Source organism: Strongylocentrotus purpuratus, unplaced genomic scaffold (assembly GCF_000002235.5).
Source record: "Strongylocentrotus purpuratus isolate Spur 01 unplaced genomic scaffold, Spur_5.0 spur5_scaffold_6, whole genome shotgun sequence".
Lineage (NCBI taxonomy): Eukaryota > Metazoa > Echinodermata > Echinoidea > Camarodonta > Strongylocentrotidae > Strongylocentrotus > Strongylocentrotus purpuratus.
Window position 1 is genome coordinate 41,814,699 of NW_022145612.1, and position 23,795 is coordinate 41,838,493.

Consider the following 23,795-nt stretch of genomic DNA (forward strand, 5'->3'; position numbering starts at 1 on the left):
AAAATAGGGGTAAAACAAATTTAAGTTTATTAGGTCTATATTGTTTTATTAGCTTATAAATCTATTTTCAAAGAAATGATTGAAGCCGTTGATAATTTCTATTTCTTGCAATTTATCATATAAAATCAAAGGAATCTGTTTTTTTTTTTTTTTTTTTTTTTTTTTGGGGGGGGGGGGGGGGGCTTACCAATGTTTAAAACGCTACTATGGGAGTCAGGTTGTTTTATTCTAAAAGGTTTTATTGGCTAACAAATGCAGTAATACAAAAGTTTGAAAGATTCCAAACAAACACGTCAATTTGCTCTGACCAATCATGACCCTTCCCATATCTGCCTTCATTTTAGTTATAAATGAAAAGAAAGAAAATGAAAAAGCACAGAGACTGGATCACAGGAAAAATGTTTAATGAAATGAAATAAATACGTAATTAAATTATGATTTATTTCTGTTAAAACAGCAGTTGGGGAGGAGGTCTTATGTATAGGCCTCTAGAGGCCATTAGACCCACTCGGGCATAAATAAAACAAAAATGCCAAAATGTCAATTATGCTGGTTTTAACATAAAATTAGAACGATGGACAAGAAGAATGGACAAGAAGAAAGAGAGACAACCAGGCTTTGTCGCCTGTGGGCGTCAATGCAATAAAGGGGGATGCTTTTCGGAATAGCCTACAGATTCGATGTCCAATACGAACAAATCAGACAATAATAGTCTAGCAATCCGCCATGTTATTCACGATATAATTATCAGACCATGTCCTGTAGCCACTAGCGTACCTATGGGGGGGGGGGGGAAGGGGCCGGATTGCCCCCCCCCCCCCCCCCCGACGAAAAAGAAAGAGAAAGAAAAGAAGAAAAGAGAAAAGGGAAAAGAAAGGAAGGAAAAAGAAAAAGAAAGAAAAGAAGAAAAGAGAAAAGGGAAACGAAAGGAAAGAAAAAGAAAAAGAAAGAAAAGAAGAAAAGAGAAAAGGGAAACGAAAGGAAAGAAACTGAAAGAAAAAGAAAGAAAAGAAGAAAACAGGGAAAGAAAGGAAAGAAAAGGAGAAAGAAAAAAGGAGAGAGAGAGAGAGAGAGAGAGAGAAAAATGAAAGAAGTAGGGAAGGAAAGAGGAAAAGAGTGACGCATTTGCCGACAGAAATTTTGAAGGGCTTCATAAGCCCAGTTCCTGTCACTGTTGAGGGAAAAATCAGTTCGTAATGCCTCGCGCTCGCATGATTATTTTTTATCACTGATATGTGGATTCAGATACAAAAAGGGGGCTAATTACTTTTTTGTATTTGTTTTCAGGTCGATCACGATGTAGAAACAAATTAGTTGCATGTTTCAATATTATAGGGGGTAATGATTACTTCAAAAGGTTTTTTAATTTGATAAGAGCCTAATTAAACCATGGAATAATTAACATTTAGGATAGGGAAGGAGGGTGGTAGATGCTATGCATTTGTTAATCGGCAAATTTGGATGACGTCGCACCCTTAAAAGTTGGCAGCAAATTTGGGTGTCACACCCCTAACCCTACCCCCCCCCCCCCTCCCAATAAAACAATCTTTTTCGAATTATGAAGACTTTTCAAATCAACAAAACATAAGTAAGGTACGGGTATGCATGAAATCGCGCGATCGCAAACATCAAAATACCGTGGGAGGGGGGAAAACCCTCCCCCCCAAAACCCCCCCCCCCCCAAACCCCCCCCCCCCCCCCCCCTGACGCGGTATGCCAGGTTCGCCACTGCCTGTAGCTATATAGGAACAAAATCCGCCAATGCACATTATCCGCCGTGTTCACTAACGGCAGATTTGGTTATAGCGGGTACGATATCCGCTGCTGATCACGATATCTGCTAGGCAGATTTTGTTCCGAGAACACGATCCGCCAAGGTAACAAGATCTGCCGTCACACCGGCCCTGTGGGGAATATGGAGAAAAACCTGCGCTTCCATATGGCACCTCACTTATTGAGTATCACCTTCAGGATCACGAGCAATATTAGTTTGAATCTCTGGCAATTAAAACATCGACCAATTTAGCATGAGTGCGATGCGCAATGGCCAATGCATAGATCTAGGGATGTGTACAATCTCTACGGGAAGGATTTTGGCACTACTAGACCTACTTACTAGAATCTAGGCCTACTAGATCTATTTTGAAAAAAAATTATGGAGAATTTAACGTACCCTTTTTGGTGCTCTTACTGTCAGCAAGTCTTGCATTTGATCATCATCAAGAAGTTGAAATCCTGTGAGAGTTTCTTTAGCCATTTTTGCCTTCGGTTTTGAATTTATTACGATTGAAATTACCGACCAATTCTTCGCACATGTACGGTATCCTCGATCGCTCAAACCAGTTTTTAACATGTAAACCTATGGGTATTTCACCAAGACTGAACTATTTCCCTGGTAACCATGGTAACTGGAATTTTGCCGGGACTTTAGAACTATTATTTTAGAACTATTACATGGGTTTGGAATTTTACCGGGAATTTTACAGTTAAAGTTTATGACTGCAATTTCGACCAATCAGATGGCTGGATTTCATAAGTGAGGTATATAATGTGTGCTAAAGTGTGGTACACCATGTGTCATACTGTGTGCTATAGTGTGGTACAGTGTGTGACACAGTGTGCTACCCTATACTGTGGTACATTGTGTGGCATAGTGTTCGCTAAAGTGTGATACACTGTGTGCTACAGTGTGTGCTAAAGTGTGGTACACTACGTGGCACAGTTTGCTACACTATAGTGCGATACATTGTGTGGCATAGTGTGTACTACAGTGTGGTTCACTGTCTTTGATATAGTGTGGTATACTGAGTAACACAGAAAAATCACACTATATCCTTGTGGTTTAATTCAAAATAACAATTTATTTGTAATACCATATGATCATTGATTTTATAAACATTCCATGACATCAAATTTAGATACAGATTTATTGATAAAACACATAAGATAAAACCTCCATGAATACCACAAAAGATTATGGAATAGGCCTATATGCAGTATAGCATCCTGTATTGGTGTATCCATTAAAGGGTAAAGCTAGATATTGTTGCCAGAGCATGTGTCATACAACAGAAATTACAAATGCACTCTTTTTATCATATATATATATATATATATATTGTGTATAACAGAGTGATCCCAATCAAGAATCTGCTTCTCTTAATGCAGCATCACATTATTTCTTTACAAAATCCCTTCGTTGGATGTTATCTGTAAGGGAGTTCCAGGAACCGTTGTGCTAAACTTTCCAAAGACTTCACTATGCTGGAATCAGGGTGGCACTCAAAGATACTCTCTCCATTTTCACAGCATCGTACCAGGGCCTAATAGACACAAAGATTGAATGGTTGTAATCCAGATATACAAAAGGGTACATGGAAAAATGCATAAAGCTGAGGGCCCTCAGAAACCTCTCTGAACAAAATTGGCAATACAAGGATTCTTTTTAAAATTGTGCAGCTAAAGAATCACACATTATACGTAAATGAATTCTAAACATTTTTCAAGAACAAAGATGTTGTATTCACCTCTTGTTTTAATTAAAGATTTTAAGGCTCGAAAGAAGACATTCTGTATATTTTCTTACATCAACACATTACAAAAAACGTACCTTTAACTTTGCAATTAATATCAAAAGTTTTAAAAGGTTTTACAAATTCAAGATAAAGCCCCACTGCACTACTTATAGTTACTTGCGCCCTCTATATAGCAAACAATGGCTAATCGGTGACCATTGGTCCCCCATGGTCCCCTTTTTCTTATGTTAATTGAGAGCTGATTTGATGAGATAACAACTTTTCAGTGACCATGCAGGGAGGTCTAATTCCTCCTGGCCAAACTAGTGCAGATAGGCTATAAATAAATATTATTGAGCTCAAGGGCATCAACTTATACATACAGCTTTGGGGCTTTTTATTGGTACTACATTCTCTTAAAATGCTTGTGCATGCAGATAAAGCAGCGCATTGGTTATTAAACTGCAGAATATTTTTTGATCATTCTATGAATTTTTCAACAAATGGCAGACACATAGTTATCTTTTATAAATTTGAAATCATTACACATGAGATTGGGAGGAAAACAAATGTTTTTCTAGAACATAGAGTCATTCAATATCATAAATTAGGTAAATAATGACTGATTCATGATGGTTAACATTTCAGAAGCAATTTCTATTCTCCAACCTGCTCACCTGATCAAGTGGTAATCTCTCTAGAATTTTGAGATTTGATTCCTTGGCCAACGTTTCTACTCCATCACCAGAAAACACACGGGTAACCTCCTGTAATGGAAAAAATGAAGTACCAATACTGGTAAATACATTTGCAGAGTCATTGTTACAGGGTAATTTTTATTGTGGTGGTGCGTGTATCTACTACATAGACTTATTGGAAATGTCAATTTTGGATATAAAAGTATACAAACAAGGCAATTGGGGATGTACTAGAAACTAGGGATTACCACAGGTAACGGTGTGCCCCTGTCCATGTAAGGTTATGGTATGGGTATAGCAAGTTAAAGGTCATAGACAGCATTTGTGAAGGTCATGGATTGGGGTAAAATGTGTTTTCTTGGTATAATTAGATGATCTCAGCTCAGTTATATGGTTTGGTTTGGTTTGATGTTTGTTTTACCTGACTGCTAAGAGGGAATGTGAATGCTTGTAAGTAAGCAGCCAGGGGACTGACAGCTTTTAGTCCTCTCTGAGGGACTTGGTAATAAAGATTAATGCCTCGATCACCAAAGGGCACAAGCGCATCGACTTGGTTTCAAGCCGGGACCTCCCAGTTACAAGACCACTGCTCCACCACTGAGCCATCGTGTCTCCTTCAAGGGGGTTGTTATGATGAACAGATTTTCGTTCCTCACCTGACAGCAGGGGCACACAAAACCACTCATGTTTTCCACCAGTCCTAAGATAGGAAGCTTCATCTTCTTGCAGAAATCAATCTCCTTGTATATGGTATCCATGGCGACCGTCTGTGGAGTGGTGACGATGACTGCTCCATCAGGCCTTGTGTTCCTTAGCACCTTCAAGATGGTCAGATGCTCATCGCTGGTGCCTGGTGGGGTATCTGTCGTACAGGAAACCAATGTTAACAAAACAAAAATATTGTGAGGATAACTTCTATTTATAAATGATACTTATTTTCCTGTATCAGATTCCTTGAAAGCAACGAAACCCCAATATGTTTAAAAGCAAAAAGAAAAGTATTAAATATCAGAAAGCAATAACCTGCTATTTTTGCAAAATTATGCATTTCAATACAACATAAATCCTGACAGTTATCCTCCCTTTTGTTGACCCTTATCTTTGGCATGGATCAAAACCATACGTTGTGATTTTTAAAATATTTTAAATTAGTTTTTTACATCCCTAAGCCAAGAAGAGATTAATTGTCATGTACAACTCGTGAAATGGTTTGTACGCTTTTGTCTGCTGTATTAAAGTACATCTTCAGACCATATAAATGATAGGCAGGGTGTTGGACACATAAAGGAAGCCTGACATCCCATTGCGGTCAAAGCTATTGTACTGACTCGGCTTAAATAAATAAAAGGTACATTGCGTTGATGATATCAAATACTCAATCTTACAAGTGATTCTCAACCTAGCCAATGGGAGCAAGCAAGATGTGGATTTTCAACTTCTCTATACCTTAAATAAGTTTCCTGAGAAAATTTCATTTACCTATGATGAGGTAGTCAAGTTTGCCCCAGAAGGTGTTCTTGAGGAATTGTTTGATCATGTGAGTCTTCCTAGGCCCTCTCCACACCACAGCACTATCTGCTTGGTCCAATAGAGATGCTACAGACATCACTTTAATGCCGCCATGTTTAGACCTTCAAAAAAAAAACAGACAAAAAACAAAGTAGAGAGCAATTACAGCAAAGTTTTCCTCCATAATAATTGCTCAAAGCATGAGGCAGCAAGTCATGTAATCTGAATCATCCATACATCCAATTATACAATATTGATTGGCTGATAAACGATTTAAAGAGCACGGATATGATGAATTTGACCTACCGGTATTTGAAACATAAAAAGAATCTACAAATATGTATGCTTGACATGAAATAATAAAGCACATTTTGATCCAGTCACGGGTAATGGACCACTGAATAACAGTAATACAGTGAAACCTGTCTATAAAGACCACACAAGGGAAACAAGAAAAGTGGTCTTTATTGGCAGGTGGTGTTTATGTACAGGTTCCTTTAGTACATTTTTCAATGAGAAACCATTTTCAAGGGAAATAACAAATGTGGTCTTTGTAGGCAGGTAGTCTTTCTATACAAGTGGTCAATAAAGCAGGTTTGACTATAATAGTTTTTTTTATCTTATGGTGACATGTCAAACTTACTGTAAAGGTTTCCATCCCCATTGTGTGTTGATGACCTTTTGACCTTGGACAGACATGAGCTGTGAAATGCTTGGACCGCAGATGTCAACATCTAGAATCCCCACCTGAGGTATGGAAAAACAGACACGAGCAGGATAGAAAGATCATTGCATTGGTCTAGGGGTTCATCCACTTGACTCTTAATCCTAAGGTTGAGGGTTCAAATCTCAGCCTGGCACCAACGTCCTCTGGCACAAGATTAATCTGCATTTGCTACTCACCATCTAGGTGAAAATGGATACCTGCTAAGCATGAGTGCTAGTATTCATAACAGCCCGGCTATAAGCAGGCTAAATAATATCAAAGTATGTTCCATGAACTTCACACCTTGACAGCTATGAACACTGGTATTATTATTATTATTATCATTATCAAAAACCAATACAATAGACGTTGAACTGAATAGTGTTGTTTTAAAGCACAAATACTTAATACGTACCAGAAAAAAGAGAAATGATATATAAACGTTGGCAGTTCTTACCTTCTTATTCTGCTGAGCTAATGCAAGAGCAAGTGATGCTGCCACTGTAGATTTTCCAACACCTAACACAAGATAAAGACAAAGGGAGTTAACACAAATACAACTTTCGGGTTGAGAAGGCTTTCACATTCAACAGAATTATAGGCTTACAATGAATCAAATGCTGCTTAAGTCTATACCAGAGATCAAATCAATTGATACTGTAATACTGTCCGATGCAGTGTTAGTAAGACAACATATTTCACACAACAAAAATAGTTCATTTCATTACTGGAAGACAGCATAAGCTTGAGCATCTTTAATCTCCTTTTTTTATATTAGCCTGTTGAATAATACGCCCAGGATAACAAATGAAAATGATTGAAATATCAAAATCAAATTGTATCGTTTTGGATTATTTAGGGAATTATTTTAACTAGAACTTCAACTGTAATTCTGTAGTCTTATTTCTATTTTGTTTTAAATTCATGCCAATCTATGTTCATTGTAATAGATATGTTTATTTGTAATTTTGCATATTTTTATCTTTGAACTATATTGCAATTCAGCCATCTTCGGCTGCAAAGATATATTCAATAAATCTTGAATTGAATTGAATTGAAGGATCAAAGCCAAGAAAGTATAATTAACTGCCTCACCTCCTTTCCCTGACACAATAAGTATTTTATGTTGAATGGCATTCATCCTCACATCGATGAACTCTTGGTCCGGGTCTACACCACCTGTAGGAAAACAAAAGGTGGAGAAGCAATTATCAAAATATGTTCAATTCTGTGACAATAAGTATGTTATGTCGAATGGCATTAATCCTTTAATACTTCAATTACTTTCAATAACGGAAAAAGGGCTTCAAAGAAGAAAATTCAGGTTGTATTTGGTGGACAACAGGGCAATTAGAACAGTGTAAGGGACAAATCCCTCTTAGGCCTAACTCCTAATTGATTGTTGGTTTTGATGAGAGAAAGGGAGAGGCAATTCACAGTGCACGATTTTGTATATGTATGAGAGATGAAAACGGGTTATTACACCAGCAAACAAAAATAAGAATAAAGATAAAGGAGGAAGGGCGGTTCAAACTTCAAAATGTTTTTAGGAGGTAAAACAATATTTTCGGGTCACTAATAACATCACTTTGTTTCTCTATACGTATACATTTATTTTATATTCTTTATCCTTCATTTTTATCAACCTCTCCAAGTTTACATCAAAGACTTTCTGTACAACAGAATCAAAGCAGGTGTGAACATACCTCTTGCCACACTTTATCAGAGCTACCAAGTGTCACGCATTAGGCGTGACGTCACGCATTTGGAGGGTCTGAAAACGGTTTCACGCACGGCGCGCGCGCTAGATTTAAAAAAAACGCCATACCTATACGTGTGTTATACCCTTGCACGCGCGCTTGCGCGCCGAAAAATGAAAATGTCACGCATTGCCGATCTTTTACCTTGGCGTCTCTGCTTTATTATAACCAAATCAAGTTAATGATATAGAGATCATCGCATATAAATTGTTGATCCCCGAAAAAAAGAACAATAACAAAAAAACAAAAAAGTAATAAATGAACCCTTTACCTTCAATCCTGAACTGGAATTGAATTGAAAAGAGCCTTCTTACATTTTTTTTTTCTTCTTTTAAACTACGGTACCCACCTTGCTGTTGACACAATGCCTGTCCAGGACATCCTTCACACATTGAAGCTCTCCCAGCTAGTTCCTTTAAACCCAGAACACAAATACAAAAAGAGTGGTACATGTAACTATTGTGTTGGACATCATTCTCCTGATCATTTTTTTAATTTTCAAGCTGGGAATATTTTCCCTCATGAAACAAAATAGTACATGGTTATATAAGGAAGGGGCGACTAGCAATAAGTAGATAGATAGGGGAAATTAACAATATGTCTGTATGTCACTTGTAGCAAATTTTCTAAAACAGTGTCTCATACTATGCTATGTGTGAGCTAAATGGACTGAAGTGAAAACTGTTATGGGTAGAGTGCCCACATCTGTTAACTGTGGGATTTGAACAAAACCAAACATGAAACAAACATGAAATCTTTATATCTATTTTAATTAGCCTCAAAATGCCATCTTTCACGTAAAAGATCCCAAACTGTATGTAAAGTGAACAAGTGCGCGGACAAGGACACCTTTTGTTTTTGCAATATCAAATTGACACCACTGCCTTTACTTATGAAATGACCATGTTCTTACTCAAAATTTGATGAGATTTTTCGGCACACTTACTCTCTATAATATGAGGAATAAGATGTGCTCAAACATTAGGGTAAAAAAAAGAAAAGAAAATTGACCATTTCAAGTGATATGTTAGGTGCGAAGACATAGCCCCCCCCCCCTTCTCCATCATACAAAAATAAGTATGCACGGCAATTGGTTACATCTTTTAAGTGAAACAGCTATCAGGGTATGGACTAAAGCCATTCATTCAGGTGTTTGCTGTGTGCATCAGTCATTTTTTTAGCGACTTGTTAACTTTCCGCCCTAACCCTCCACCCCCACCAGGTTACCAAGCCGTGACTCCAGACCATTGGTTTAAATCTTTTCTAAAACTGCAATATCAAGTTTCAGTCTTTATATACTTACAGTTTCTGCTGGACATCCAGACAGCTGTGCATCATTGTCTTGTTTGCCGTCTGATGAATTCATTCTTACTCTCAGTCAGAGGATCCTCTGCAGGTTGCGCTCTTTGATTGTCATTCACAGTTAAAAAAAATTAGTCGGTCTTCTGCAGGGGTATTTGACATGACAAAACGAATAGATAAATTGTGTCATCAAGACGTTAATCATCTCACCAGAACTTTGGGCAATATCATCAATTCTATTGTGAAATAGGCAATCATTTATACACCAGCCTCTACATGGACAGTGATTTTTTAAATTTTTATTAATACCGGTATTATTGTTATTTTTTTAATTACGGGGGGGGGGGGGGGGGGGGGGGGGGGGGAGTCAAAATCATTGGTGTCCCCCCCCCCCCCCCCCCCCCCCTCCACCATTCTGGACTTAGCATGCATTGTCTGTGAAACTGAGCTCAAGGTTGTTTCACCAGGGCTGTCAACCCTCCCGCATTTGGAGGGAGTCTTACGTCACCATGCACACTCAAACCGTACCCGCCGTCCCACCAGCTCGTAGCGGGAGACACCGTGACCCAACAGTTGACACCACGCCCTTCCTCCCGCTTTGATGTAGAATTTCCCGGTTTATGAAAAAACCTCCCGCCAAACATAGTGACCACAATTTTACCTTTTCTCTTTGCTCAAGGGAGGGGGTAGGTAGTGAGCACTAAAAATGAAATCGTTTAAACATAATTTTTTTTAAACTCAATTAACACCCCAATGAGCAAAAAAAATGCTTGCATTTCGATGCAGTTTCCCAAAGTTGACAGCCCCAGTTTCACATTTCACAATATTGCTCACTTTTTAAAGGCAACAGTTTTTAAGTACAATGAATGAGGCCTTTTCTCAAGTCAATGCGGTGTACGTACATTACTTTGAACTTGAAGTTTGATCACACCATGGTTTTCTTGTACCACTAGTGACTAGACTCTACCACGTACCACTACCCCTATACTACCAGTACCACTGAAGATTCTACCAGTAATTACCTAAGGCTGAGCAGTCATCATCAGTAAATCTGGATTCTTGCCTTTGGTCCATGCAACGCAGTTCCAGCTTCATTCAGCAAAACGTCTGCGTCTTACGTGTGTGAATGCAAGTTGCATAATGCTTTTTTACAAGTCCCACACATTAACATATTTGTGTCTAAAACTTCGCAGATAGTCCGGGAAATTTGACCAGTGGTGGTGATTTACGCATGCGCGTTTTCATACGGTCATCGGGGAATCCCCCTATTAGCTCTGCTAGTTATTTTTAGACAAGCGTACGAAATGAGGCGAGAAAGAAAAAAACAAGGGAGATCTAAGGTGGTTGATATTTTGATCTTCTAAAATGAAATATCAAGATTTCGTAGCGTGGTTTATTAGTTATTGTACATGTACATATACATGTACATATATTAGGAGCCATATAACACAAGTTAACTTTTATTATTTGTAGGGCCTAGACTATCCAGCTTGCATCTTTAATTATAGTGATACGAATCCAAAATCCCGGATTATCACTTAATGTAGATAGCCTATCCCTACTAACTCCAATTTTAACCTAACGTTAAACAATCGTAGCCGTAAATCCTAAATGTATTATATTTGGCGAAATCATTAAAGCCGGAGTAGTTTCGCCGTAGCAAATGGAGGATTAATTACTTTAGTTATGTACTTAATTGGCTATGTACAATTGAACAGAGAATTGAGGGGGAAATGTATTCCAAACGATGTATTGGTCAATGCATAAATGATCTACGTGATGAATTTCACTCTGAAAAATGGTCGTTCGACGAAAAAGAAAAACTTGTGGATTTCTATTCAATTTTATTCTGAATAATATGCATAGTGGGCAATAATGGCATCGACATTACACAGTAATAATCCGAATACAAGTGTTTTTATAACGATTAATAATAAAGAAGCAAATAATCAAGATAATCATAGAATCAAGGCGGTGATTCATCTAGGGGAGGGGACATAGTTACCTAAGATAACAAAATATGCAAATATATAAACGTGTGTGCTCCTGCCAAATTTTCATCCAAAAAAAAGTCGGCTATTGTCGTTGTTTTTGTTACTTGCTTGCTTGCTTGTCAGAGTTGTGAACATTCCCATTTCAAATTCCTGTATCCGCCACTAATGATATTTTTCTTCATACACAAAAGAAAAGGAGAAGGCAAGAATAATCTATGTACATAAATTCTGACTAGATATTGCTTTAAAATGCGATGTAACGGTAAATTACACACTTGAAAGAATTTTGAACCGGGGTCTATTGTAGATATTTTGAGGGGACAGTGCTCGATTCCCCCCCCCCTACTCTTTAAAATATTTTATTGTTATGTACCGGTTTATTAAGATAAAAATCATCGAACAGTTGATAGCTGAAATTGTTCAATTTACAGAGTAAAAGGCACATGGTATAAAACTACATTGATAACACAGTAAGCGATATGGAAAACTTAACAAATATTGTGTATACTTAAATACACTTTAGTTTCATTCATAATATAAAATTGCCATTTGTATTGAATAAAATAGAAACGTGATAATAAAAAATTCGCAGGTTTATTGAATCAACGACAGAATAAATTCGACGGAGTGAGTTATGTATAATCATTATTATCACTAAAAGACTGTTTTAAAGTGAAAATCAACTATATACATGGTTTCACTCAAAATTATTGCAACTTTGATTCCGTCCCTGTTTCAGTCACACTAACGAGTCCGACCCCAGACCGAAAAACAAATTACATTACCCCCAAATGTTTAAAACAAATGGTCGGTGTAAAGTAGGTTTAATGTTTAGTATGATTATGATTCAAGATTCAAGATTTTATTGTCCATAATATAATACAGAAATTTGTTTTCCATTGGTGTAACATGTAATACATAAAACATAAGACAAAAACATGGTGTCGTGTGCTGAAAGCCAGAAGGGCGTCAAGACTCTATAAGAAAAAGTCTATGAGCAGGTACGGTCCTCCGGCTTCCAGCACAAAATATGACAAGACAGTTATATGACTTATACATAGCAAGAATTTTAAATACAATTCTGAATCACATCATGAATAAATTCAGGTATGAATATAAATGTGAAATGAAAGTAGAATGGGTGCAGCATCACAATCGTTTAGCGGTGTGACTTAGAAAATACAACATATACGTTTGAATTCGCATAAAACCAACATTATACTGGATGGTACTGAGTAATTAAGACTAAGAGTAAGGCACAATTAACAACGCATTCACATGTGATTTAGAAAATTAAGTGGAAAAGTAAAACAGATTTTTATACGAAATTGTAATTCATTTGTCAAATCCTTATTTAGAAGATCAAAATTAACCCCCGTCAATATATAGGCATCTCTATATATAATACGCTTATTAGAAAATGATTCTTAAACAAGAAAACATGCAGTAGGTCCATTTCAAAATGAATAAAACTTAGGAACATTTTAGGAATGATAAGGACTGGTTTAGGATGCAAGTAAGCCCTAGTCATAATGTGAGCAATTTTCTTCAGCCAACCATAACTATACTATACTGTCTCGTCCAGGCGCGCCGGAAGCAGTTTGGGATTGGGGGGCAAACATTCCAGGGGGCTCACATTCCAGGGGCAGTGACGTAATGAGAAAAAAAAGTTCGGAAGGGGGGGGGGGCAGACGAAAAATCTGCATTACCACCAGTCTTACACGTTACATGCAGGTCCCGCGGAATGTTTTTCAAAGTGGAGTATTATCGATCAGGTAGAGCGTAAATTGGCGTGGGGTCCAGGGCATGAGCCTCAGCAGGGGGTCAAGGGGCTGAGCCCCCGGAAGCTAAGGGGTTTTGGGTATTTAATTACGGTTAGATGAGCGTCCAGGGGCCCTCTGTAAGGCAATTGACGTGTTCAAAGGGGGGGGGGGGGGAGAGCCCCCAGAAGCTCAGGGGTTTTAGGTATTTAATTCAGGTTAGATGAGCATCCAGGGGGCCGCCTTAGGGCCCTTGGTGGGGTCCAGAGGGCAGAGCCCCCGGAAGCTCAGGGGTGTTAGGTATTTACTTAAGGTCAGATGAGCATCCAGGGGGCAAAGCCCGGAAGCTCAGGGGTTTGAGGTATTTAATAACGGTCAGATGAGCATCCAGCGGCCCGCCTTAGGGCTCTTGGTGGGGTCCAGGGGGCAGAGCCCCCGGAAGCTCAGGGGTTTTAGGTATTTAATTAAGGTCCGATGAGCATCCAGGGGGCCGCCTTAGGGCCCTTGGTGGGGTCCAGGGGGCAAAGACCCGGAAGCTCAGGGGTTTGAGGTATTTAATAACGGTCAGATGAGCATCCTAGGGCCCGCCTTAGGGCCCTTGGTGGGGTCCAGGGGGCAGAGCCCCGGAAGCTCAGGGGTTTTAGGTATTTAATTAAGGTCAGATAAGCATCCAGGGGGCCGCCTTAGGGCCCTTGGTGGGGTCCAGGGGGCAAAGCCCCGGAAGCTCAGGGATTTGAGGTATTTAATAACGGTCAGATGAGCATCCTAGGGCCCGCCTTAGGGCCCTTGGTGGGGTCCAGGGGGCAGAGCCCCCGTAAGCTCAGGGGTTTTAGGTATTTAATTAAGGTCAGATGAGCATTTTTTATACCTTATTTGTGACATTGGCAGGTCACTTATTTTTGTCTCCGTCTTTCTTTCTTTTTCTCTTTAACATACTTTTAAAAAAAGGATGGGGGGGGGGGGGGGCTCGTGCCCAGCCACTTTGCAGACCATGACATAAAGGCTTCTAAATAATCGTATTTCACCTGACTGTAATTTGGGAATTTCTTTTTTTCCAACAAACGCATAAAAAGGTATGACTTACAAAAAAATGGAGAAAAAATGCCGGAAAATCATGTCACAACATCAACATGTGTAAATCACTTGTTTCGAATAAGAAATACATCACCCCCCCCCCCCATCAGTACGCCAGCGTTCAGGGGCTCATGTCTTCTCACCCCTATAACAAAAAAAACCGGACACGCTTTCCCATTCTCGCACAATATGTCCACGATATGCGCGTATCGCTATTATAGAGACCTCCATTTAAAATACCGTATTGGTGGCATGCGCAATGTTTATGAAATTTAATACCTGTGAACTTTCCTTTTTCTTTGAATGGAATTGTATATGTGATTTAACTCAGGGTTTTTTTAGGTGGTCTGTCGATGACAGATCACCTATTGATTTCGTTAGAATTTTCTTTCTTTATTCTTTATTCTTTATTCTTTATTTATTTTTATTTATTCCGTACACTTTTTTTGTGTATACGTTTACTCGAACTCGACCTGGTCAATTTCCTTCAAATTTCTGCTAGTCATCAGGCCCTATGATATGAAGTTCCCGAAACCTTTTTCAAGTTCATGGGGTCATCGTGACGTCATCCAGGCGCCATTTTGTAAAAATCAAGTCATTATCATATCTCGATAACGAGTCTTCAAAAATAAACCATATTTGGTATACATCAACTTCAGGTCAAAGTTCAACTAAAAATGTCAACAAAATTTGCGCACGCACCTCGACGCGCACGTACGCGCGCATTAAAATTTTAAAATGCTCAAATTCGTCCCAAATTTTTTTGCACACGTTTCAGGCCATTGTAAGCATTTTCAAGATTTTGCGCGAGAGCACTTTTTTGCGCGCGTTTCCGCGCGTAAGTGCGCGTACTGACATTTTACAACATGGAAACGCCAAATTTTCTCTATCATATCAACCACATTTTTCCAAGCATTTTGATACCTTGTTCACCTTTTTCTGACCAGTGATAACGCAATGAGCGTCCGTCAAAGTTTACAGCACACGCGGATCTGCATTATCCCTATCCACATTACATGTGCAAAAACAAGCCTATACAAAATTCATTTTAACTCTTCAGAATGGATAGATACCCCCAATTTTTTTCATATTAGATAGATCATGAGTCGGAGATATGATTTCATGTCTCATTTGACCCTCAATTAACTCATGACGTCATCATAATGGCCTCCGAACTTAAAATTTCAATTTGCATATTATGACGTTAGCAGATTTTTGGAAAATTGATTGTATCTCTGTAAATATTGATCAATTTTCTTTCAAATTTTGATATGTTTTAGCTGAGAATATTCTCTACGAATGTATTTGCCACGATATTTCATTTGAACAATGGCATCATGGCGTATTTTTGCGATTAAAGGAGGCATGTCAATTTTTCACATTTTGCGTGTATTCTCTATGGGACATGACTTTTTCTCAAAACTGGTTTCTACATTCTTGTCTTTCGCGAGCAATATCTCCGTCGTTTTATCTTCGTTTACGCTGAGCTTTGAGTATGTTGTAGCTGAGTCAATATGCTATCGTAAGTGTGCCCTTTAATTTTCGATCAGATGCCGGGATCATGCTCATATTTCACTTACAAAGTGGGATTTGATAATTCCATTTTCCGTTTACGTGTAATCTCTATGGGAAATATTTTGGTACATCGGTAACGCACTTGACTTCCGACCTCGAGGTCCCTGGTTCGAGTCCGGGCGTCTCCAACAATTTTTTTCTTCACTTTTTTTTTCTTTTGACCTTTCACTGTACCTTTTCCTTTGCTTATTAAAACACGTAGAATCACAAATAATGTTATAAACAACCATGTTTACTTTATTATTCCCCTATTATCACTTGATCCATTACTTTTTGAGTGTAGTCCCTATGGGAGATGACTTTTTCTCAAATCTGGATTCTACATTCCTGTCTTTTGCGAGCAATATCGCCGTTATTTCCGTTTGGTTTTTGTTGATTTTGGAGTATGTTGTAGCTGAGACTATATGCTATCTAAATGTTCCCTCATTTTTTTCAATCAGATGTCATCATGGTCTGTTGATGATCATCATCAACATCATCATGATCATCATCATCATCATCAACATCGTCATCTACATTACTATCAAGATCATCATCATCATGATCATCATGATGATCATCATTGTTTACATGTCTATATAACTTCTCCCTTTCTCAATATAGTAAGTATTATAATCTATCATAAGACTTGAAGACAGACCACCTTAATCGTCCTCGTGACGATTTAAATTCTAGTTTATTGTTACATTCTTTTGGACTAAAAATACGAACCATGTTTACTCCTTTACTGTTTTTTTGGTTTTTTTGGAGGGGGTGGGGGGGGGGGGGGCGTTTTGGGGGGGGGGGCAAAAATGCGTTTTGCCCCCCACTTTTTGACTGGGGGGGCAACTGCCCCCCTGCCCCCCCACTTCCGGCGCCTATGGTCTCGTCTCCTTAGGCAGAAATTTAAGTGGTCTCTCAACGATCTGATATTTCATGAAGAAAACCTGTACCGATTTTCTAGATTCCTTTTCTGGTCCGCCACTGCATGTCCTGGTTCGCTAACGAGTATTATCTATATACCGTTCAATAAATTGGCGGACCACATCTATCAGGAGCTATTTTCCTCAATTCCGTTCAATATTACACGTCCTGTGACTATACATTCACGGACATATGATGTATATTTATCATCGATTGAATTGTAATTAAACGAATGAATGCAGGTAAGATATGGCATCAGGCAAAGTCCACCCCACTTTCGGTGTAACATGTGTTTTTGCGGGCCACGGTCCAGGAATATGAATAATCAAAAGGGAAGTTAAGTAAATAAAAAAAACGGGAACATGGCATCGTGTTTCCGTCATTATTGAACATAACATTCCCAGCTTCACAATGAATAAAGAATGACTCATATCTTACATGCAAATATTCCGAAATATGTTCAGTATAATAGGCTAACAACTTTTTATAAAAAAGGAGGCCTACAGGAAACGACGAAATTCTACCTTTTCGTTCATATTTATACGCTTTACACTGTCCTTTATTGAAACTATAAGCAACTCCAAAACTACCCTTATCAATTCATTAAACTATTATCTTTTTTCATTAAACAATACAATTTTATTTGACATGAAATTAATTTTGTCAGAAATATAAAAACGATGAAAGCTAAATCAATTGTTATGCTATACAAATGATCTTATATCACTACTTCTCTTGATAGCTTTACATCACATTTTTTCATTGCGACATTGCATTACACAATAATGTCTGTTTACGATTTTTGTGACTGAAATTACAAGCAGGAATTTCTCCGACCAGGCTTTTTTGGCTTTGGGGTTTTCAATTCATTTCTGAAATATTTTCTTAGTTCTTCCCATTGACCATCGCTTAGCTCAACAGGTGATTTCGACAGCTGTCCACCGATGAGTTGCAGCATTGATTTTCTGAATGTTCTTTCTTGACTGTTTCGGAAAGATTCCATCCTGCTCTCTAGTTTTTCAGGCAAAAGTTCATCAGACCCAAAGTCATGAGCGATCACACCCACCTTACGGCGATCTAAAAAAAAATATGGATAAAAATGATTTCGGTAAATAAGCTTTTCTGTCATTTTGCAACTGAACGAAGCCGATATACCAAACAAGTACAGGCCTACTTTATATTTTGAGGGGGTTTAAAATAGTTAAAGAAATTCACGCAGTATATGCCTGCATTAATCTCTCATTGATAGGAACATTATAACGGCTGTTTACCGTGGTATATGGGAACAAAGACGTATGAGGTGCATGGGGGTTGGGGGGGGGGGGGGGTTGGGGGATGGGAGAGAGCTAGGAATAATGAAATTAATATTAGGGAAACCACCTCTTCAGACGTTGAGGTGTCCCTTGTCACATTGTACCCATGCACGGCTAAGGATGGAAAGTTTAAGTTGTGAATTACTAATAGACCGGTTTTACTAACATATTCAAATCTATATCTCTCTCTATAAGAAGAAAAGAGTGAATGTTCACTCTATTTTCACTCCCCCGGGAGTCACGTTAGTGATCACTTGTTTAGGAGTGAATATCGCTTGACTTTAATAAGAAAACAGTAAATGTTCACTACATTTTCACTACATTTTCACTCTCCAGAGGAGTCACGTCAGTGATCACTCGATTTTTTTTATAGAGAGATACGGATGTTTCTTTCCTGGTGACCTGTATAATGACGAGTTATCCCATTAACATTTTATTAACGAATGAACTACAATACTATTACTTGGAACCCAGTCTATAACTTCTTGATATATGTCAAGAACAGCTTTTGTTTAAAAAGTATGCACAAAATTTGAATATGTTAGTTAACCTATTTTTACTTCTGCTTTAATGTGTTTTTTTTCCCCTTCATAGAGTCTTTTTTCCTTCTAAATTAAACATGATCATAGCCATTGATAAACATTGTTACAAAACAAAATAACAATAACATTGCAGGAGAAAATGCCAGTTAAAATAGAACAAAAAACAGTAATCGAGGGTACATAATTTAGCCCTCAAACCACATGACTGTGAATTGCTGTAAGATCTAAATTGTAATAAAAACTAGGGACAGATCACATTCAAATACCGAAGTAATTATAACAATGCGTAGAAGCATGGACCTAAGTGCCCAACCGCATTGTCTTTTAATGCATAGCCGCTTTCATCCATTTTATAATTATATGAGTGGGGTTCCACCGCCCCCACCAATTGCATAGATCCCACTCTTGCGCGCAAATCATTTTTTTTTTTAATTGTTGGTTTTAAATGGTTTTCATTTCAATGAGCATATCATCACAAATGCGGTATCATAATAGAGAGGGGATAACATTTGTGTTATTGTGATGTATAACAATAAATGAAGTTATGTTTATTTGACGAGAGGTTGATGGAGAGTTTCGGTTTCCCTTTTAAAAAAACATTCTGTATATTTCCTTCTTGCCGTCACAAATCTTGTATTGATATTGTATTGATTGTATTTGTATTGAAGAATAGGGGCAGAAATATTTTAAAAAGTATTTCATCTTACCTAGTCTTTTCTTGGCTTTCTTTAAGAAGTCATCATACAGAGCATCTGTGACATTGGTGATTGAAAACCGTCTGTTGTTGATGGAATGACATAGCACCATGTAGTAATTCTTGTCCAGCTTCATCTTTAACATGTCACTAAGGTTGTAAGGGAGTTGAACAAATATAACTTCTTCAACATAATCTGTCATCCTGTCCCTTATTTCCTGGATAAGACCTGCCACGTTGTCTTCCCGACTCCCGCTGTACACAGCCACTTTCACTTTCCGACCCGAAGACATTTCCTGTGTGCGTAATTATATTAACGAGATAATAGTATACAATTAATACAATATTATATACGTATAAAGGATATTAATCCATTTAAAAGGATTAGTTATGTTAATCTTCACCAAACTATTGCGAGGTCCGTTTCATATGCCACTACTTCGCACTCTTTGCAATGTTGCTAAACGTTAAAATCACATGACCAATTTTCCTCAGAAAAATCAACGTATGGGCAGAGGGACAGGTTATAGGAACATTTTAGTAAATAATTTCGTATTCTGCTTTATAGTCATTATTCACAATAAAACCAATGGTACATATTACGATTCGATGTTGTATTTCAACACGGGATTGCATTTCCTTTCCATGGAGATGGGACATCGACGGCATATAGTTCCTCGTTCTTCTCTTTTTTGGTGATAGTGATTTTGAATACATAACAATTATTGCTTGATGATGATAATAATCCACAATAGTGGTAGTAGTAATACTACTGCTCCTAATAATAATACTAATAGACCTGACAACAACAATAACGATCTTCGGAAATGATAGTCCCGACTTCGTAATATTCTAATACAATTCAACATTTGAACATCGGTTTCCACTGCATTTCTTTATATTAAGCAAGAGATAAACTAGACAGTGTGTATGATATAAGACCAAACACGAATACAACTGTACAAGACACACAATCATGCAATATTACTACTGTTTCTTGTATACTCACTTGATTTATTTTTTCACGCTTCAATGAGACCAGAGCGGTGTGAGGAAAACACAAGACAAGGTGCGAAGTCAATTAAACGACAAGCTTAGCAAATATGTTCATTCCAGGAGCAATAATACGTTACTCCATTGTTATCGTCATATTTTGCGTGCGTCTTGACGTACATTACAGATGGATGCATAGTGCAGTTAACATGAGCGCGCGAGACAAACATGAAAACGGGGAATTCCCAGTAGCTCGTTCAGCATTACTTTCGCGTGTGTAATGTGTGTGTTCCATGCACATGAATGTTCAGGGTCAAAGGTCATTACCATTGCCTCACGTACCCTACAACACTGATTATCCAATATCATTCCTGTCTCAACACATACATATCTTTTGTTTTAATCCTTGTCTAAAAGAGTGCTACGGGCGGAGTCAAGCTGGATATTATATCGGTGGGCTAAAATTACGTTAAAACAATGCCAAAATGTTAATGTTCGTTTGATCAAACCATTATAATCTATTCTTCATTCAAGACTTTAAAAATTATATTATATTTAACATCATGATATCATAACCTGCAGGCTTGTTTTATATGAATGTAATCTGTCAGTGAGCGCATAATTCTTAATGTTGCACACGAGGCCCCATTTTGCCGGCCTGACGCGGGAACGTTAATTTATGTGGTCTTTGGTGCAAGAGACGAGGGTGACGCCGTACAAAAATGATCACCAAATATTCATCACTGCAAATATTATATGTTCAATTGATGACATATCAGGAGTTATAGCACAGGTAACAACATCATCAACGTGAAATCTCGTGTGCAACAGCCATGCAGAAGCGGTAGATTGTTTTTCAAACGCCCTTTTAAACAATTAATTTTAAAAGGCGTTTGAAAAAACAATTTTTGTTCTGAGTGGACAGAGAACATTGCATCTCATGATTGCATCGTTTAACAATTTAAAATCTGAGATGCACGGCCCTTTGTGTTTGTGTTTGTGATATGGTGTAATATTAATTAAAGCCGCAAAAATCGCGTTTTGAACAAGAAGTACCTCAAAAAAATTAAAATCTTTGAGTGACCGATTTTACCATACTCGTTTCCCCCAATAGACTGTCGTGTTATGAAATCCTTTTTTTTTTCAAACGCAAAATTTGGTTTCGATTTCCAATCATTAATATATTGATAATCAGACAGGCGATCGGCTTGTTAAATTCATGGGGTTCCTGACTGACCTAAAGGTTTATAATTATCATTGCAGCATGAGCTAAATCCAGGGTAAGGGTAAAAAAGCATAGGCTAAGCTTGATCCTTTTTCGTCAAATGAGGGTTAAAGAGAAGGTTCAGTTCTGGGAAGAGGTGAAAAATAATTTGTGAGCGTTATCATTTTTATTATGCAAATGTGGAAGAACATCAGATGAGACATGTTCCCTGAAAAGCATATGGCTCTTCAAATGCCTTCATATTCTAAATATGTCATGTAAAATCGTAAAACTCGGAGGTAGGATTTTTACGCCACGTGTTCGTGTAGTCCTATATACATCTTTCTGTGTACAGTGTTTGTAACTTTACCAAGACTTGGCCAAATTTCTTATCATTTTGATAATTCCAGAACCTTGCAATACACACACATTATTTTATGCTAGATGATCAACCTTTTCTTGTCGATTCCACACCGTTTCTTTCACAATGCAATCGCATGACCAGAACTCAACGTCATCTTTAAGTTCCTGTTTTCAAATTGAGAAGAAGAACATTTTTTTGACTCGTCGAAGTCATGAATACCCCTCCTGGATTCTAGTCAATGCCTATGTAAAGCCCCTTCTTCATCTGATGTGCCTTCCGAGTTTATACCTTTCATGACCAAAACATGTGACCTTCTGTAACAGTTTAACCGTGCTATGCGCTATTTTCACAAAATAACAAGCACTCCAATACTAACCCTTTTTTCCCGCAAAGAAAAATAGACAAACAAAATAAAATGTAAACGAGTACGTATTGCAACAGCGGCTGTCATTATTTTTTTCTCTTCAATTTTATAAACATCACACTAATATACAAAAAGGCAGTGATTTGTTCAACATTAAAGAGAGTAACATAAGAATGGAGATGCAAACTTAATAACAAGTTGCTCTAAATGAGTGAAGCAAAAAAAAAATCAGAAACAATTGAGCCTCGTCAATATTATTTTGAGATCACAACACGTTATAGAGATTACTGGTAATGTCACTATGATGGTAAGGGTATTCTGCAATTCGAAGAGAATGCTACATGATACAAAGAGAAATGACATGATACAGCAACATAATGTATTGCATTAATTGAACTTCATTTAAAAAAAAAAAAAATCAAAATATTTTCCAACTGAAAAGTTTTCTGTTATCATCCAAAAGTTAAACCATTATATAACTACTTTCTCATGATATAATACGACATGCTACACCATATCTGCCATTTATATCTACAGTGGCAGATTAGAAGGGAAAGTCCACCCTGATATTAATGTGGTTTCAATAGAAGCAGACAAATTAGAGGAACATGTCAGTGAAAAATTGAGCAGAAAACGATTGAAAATAGAAAAACTATGAATTTTTGAATGTACAATCAAACGCTAATTGGCAGCTATGTAACGTATCTTGCGAGGTCCTCTCCCATGTGCTCTGTAAGTATAACAATATATTCTCTCAACAATCTAAGAACATGAAAGCTTATGAAATATTCTGTACAGAGTAAATTGGAGAGGACCTCTTCAAAAATGTATAACTTTCTTATTTCTATCAGATTTTGCTCAATCGTTTACTGACCTTTTTATCTCATTTTCTCTGCTTCTATTAAAACTACCGGCCCACAACCCATTTTGGAACTCAAGAATAATGCCTTATAATATTATAATGATAATAATTACTTTTAAAATATTAAACATATAAATGCACTTTACCGGAATGAAATAAGAATAATTCATGAGATAATCGATATATTATGTTATGAAATACATACATTGCATTTATTTCTATATTTATTTTCGTGGTGAAAATGTAAAAGTGCCATGTACAATTTCAGATTAAACAAGCAGTATTATATGGTCCTTTGAATATATTTCTTAGTGCGGCTAAGTTTTAGGATGTTTATAACTTTCAACAACGAATGCCACTAGATAAATAGAATACAAAAATAAGACGAAGAAGAAAAAACAAGAACAACAACAACAATATACACACTTTCTTTCAGGAGTTAGTACAGAAAAAGAAATATCCTGATTACTTCATGACCTGAATAACCTTAAAAAGATAAATTTACACCCCTTTCCCTAAATTACACTCCTGAAATTTACCCTAAACAAGCTATTTTTAAGATTGATTTTCGAGTGAAGAGATGGAGCTAGGCTCGCCCCGTTTTTGCGGCACATGTCCACGTTTGAGAACTGCACGCTGTGACCGGCATTAAAGGTAATACAA

The 23,795-nt window shown here is 37.5% G+C and overlaps 2 protein-coding genes across 2 annotated transcripts; both read right to left on the reverse strand.

Moving 5' to 3' along the window:
• Positions 1-2,838: 2,838 nt before the first annotated feature.
• LOC584429 (cytosolic Fe-S cluster assembly factor NUBP2 homolog) lies at positions 2,839-10,714 on the reverse strand. The gene is made up of 10 exons (XM_030973347.1): positions 10,513-10,714; positions 9,492-9,633; positions 8,538-8,601; positions 7,524-7,607; positions 6,886-6,947; positions 6,366-6,469; positions 5,693-5,844; positions 4,870-5,075; positions 4,193-4,282; positions 2,839-3,323 (listed from the first exon to the last, which is right to left on the reverse strand). The coding sequence occupies exons 2-10, from the start codon at positions 9,552-9,554 to the stop codon at positions 3,207-3,209; spliced, it is 942 nt and encodes a 313-aa protein (XP_030829207.1). The 5' UTR covers positions 9,555-9,633; positions 10,513-10,714; the 3' UTR covers positions 2,839-3,206.
• A 6,047-nt stretch (positions 10,715-16,761) lies between these two features.
• LOC100889182 lies at positions 16,762-20,667 on the reverse strand. Its single transcript, XM_003728795.3, has 3 exons — positions 20,355-20,667; positions 19,359-19,641; positions 16,762-17,873 (listed from the first exon to the last, which is right to left on the reverse strand). Exons 2-3 carry the CDS (start codon positions 19,636-19,638, stop codon positions 17,611-17,613), a joined length of 543 nt encoding a protein of 180 aa, XP_003728843.1. The 5' UTR covers positions 19,639-19,641; positions 20,355-20,667; the 3' UTR covers positions 16,762-17,610.
• Between the last annotated feature and the right edge of the window lie 3,128 nt (positions 20,668-23,795).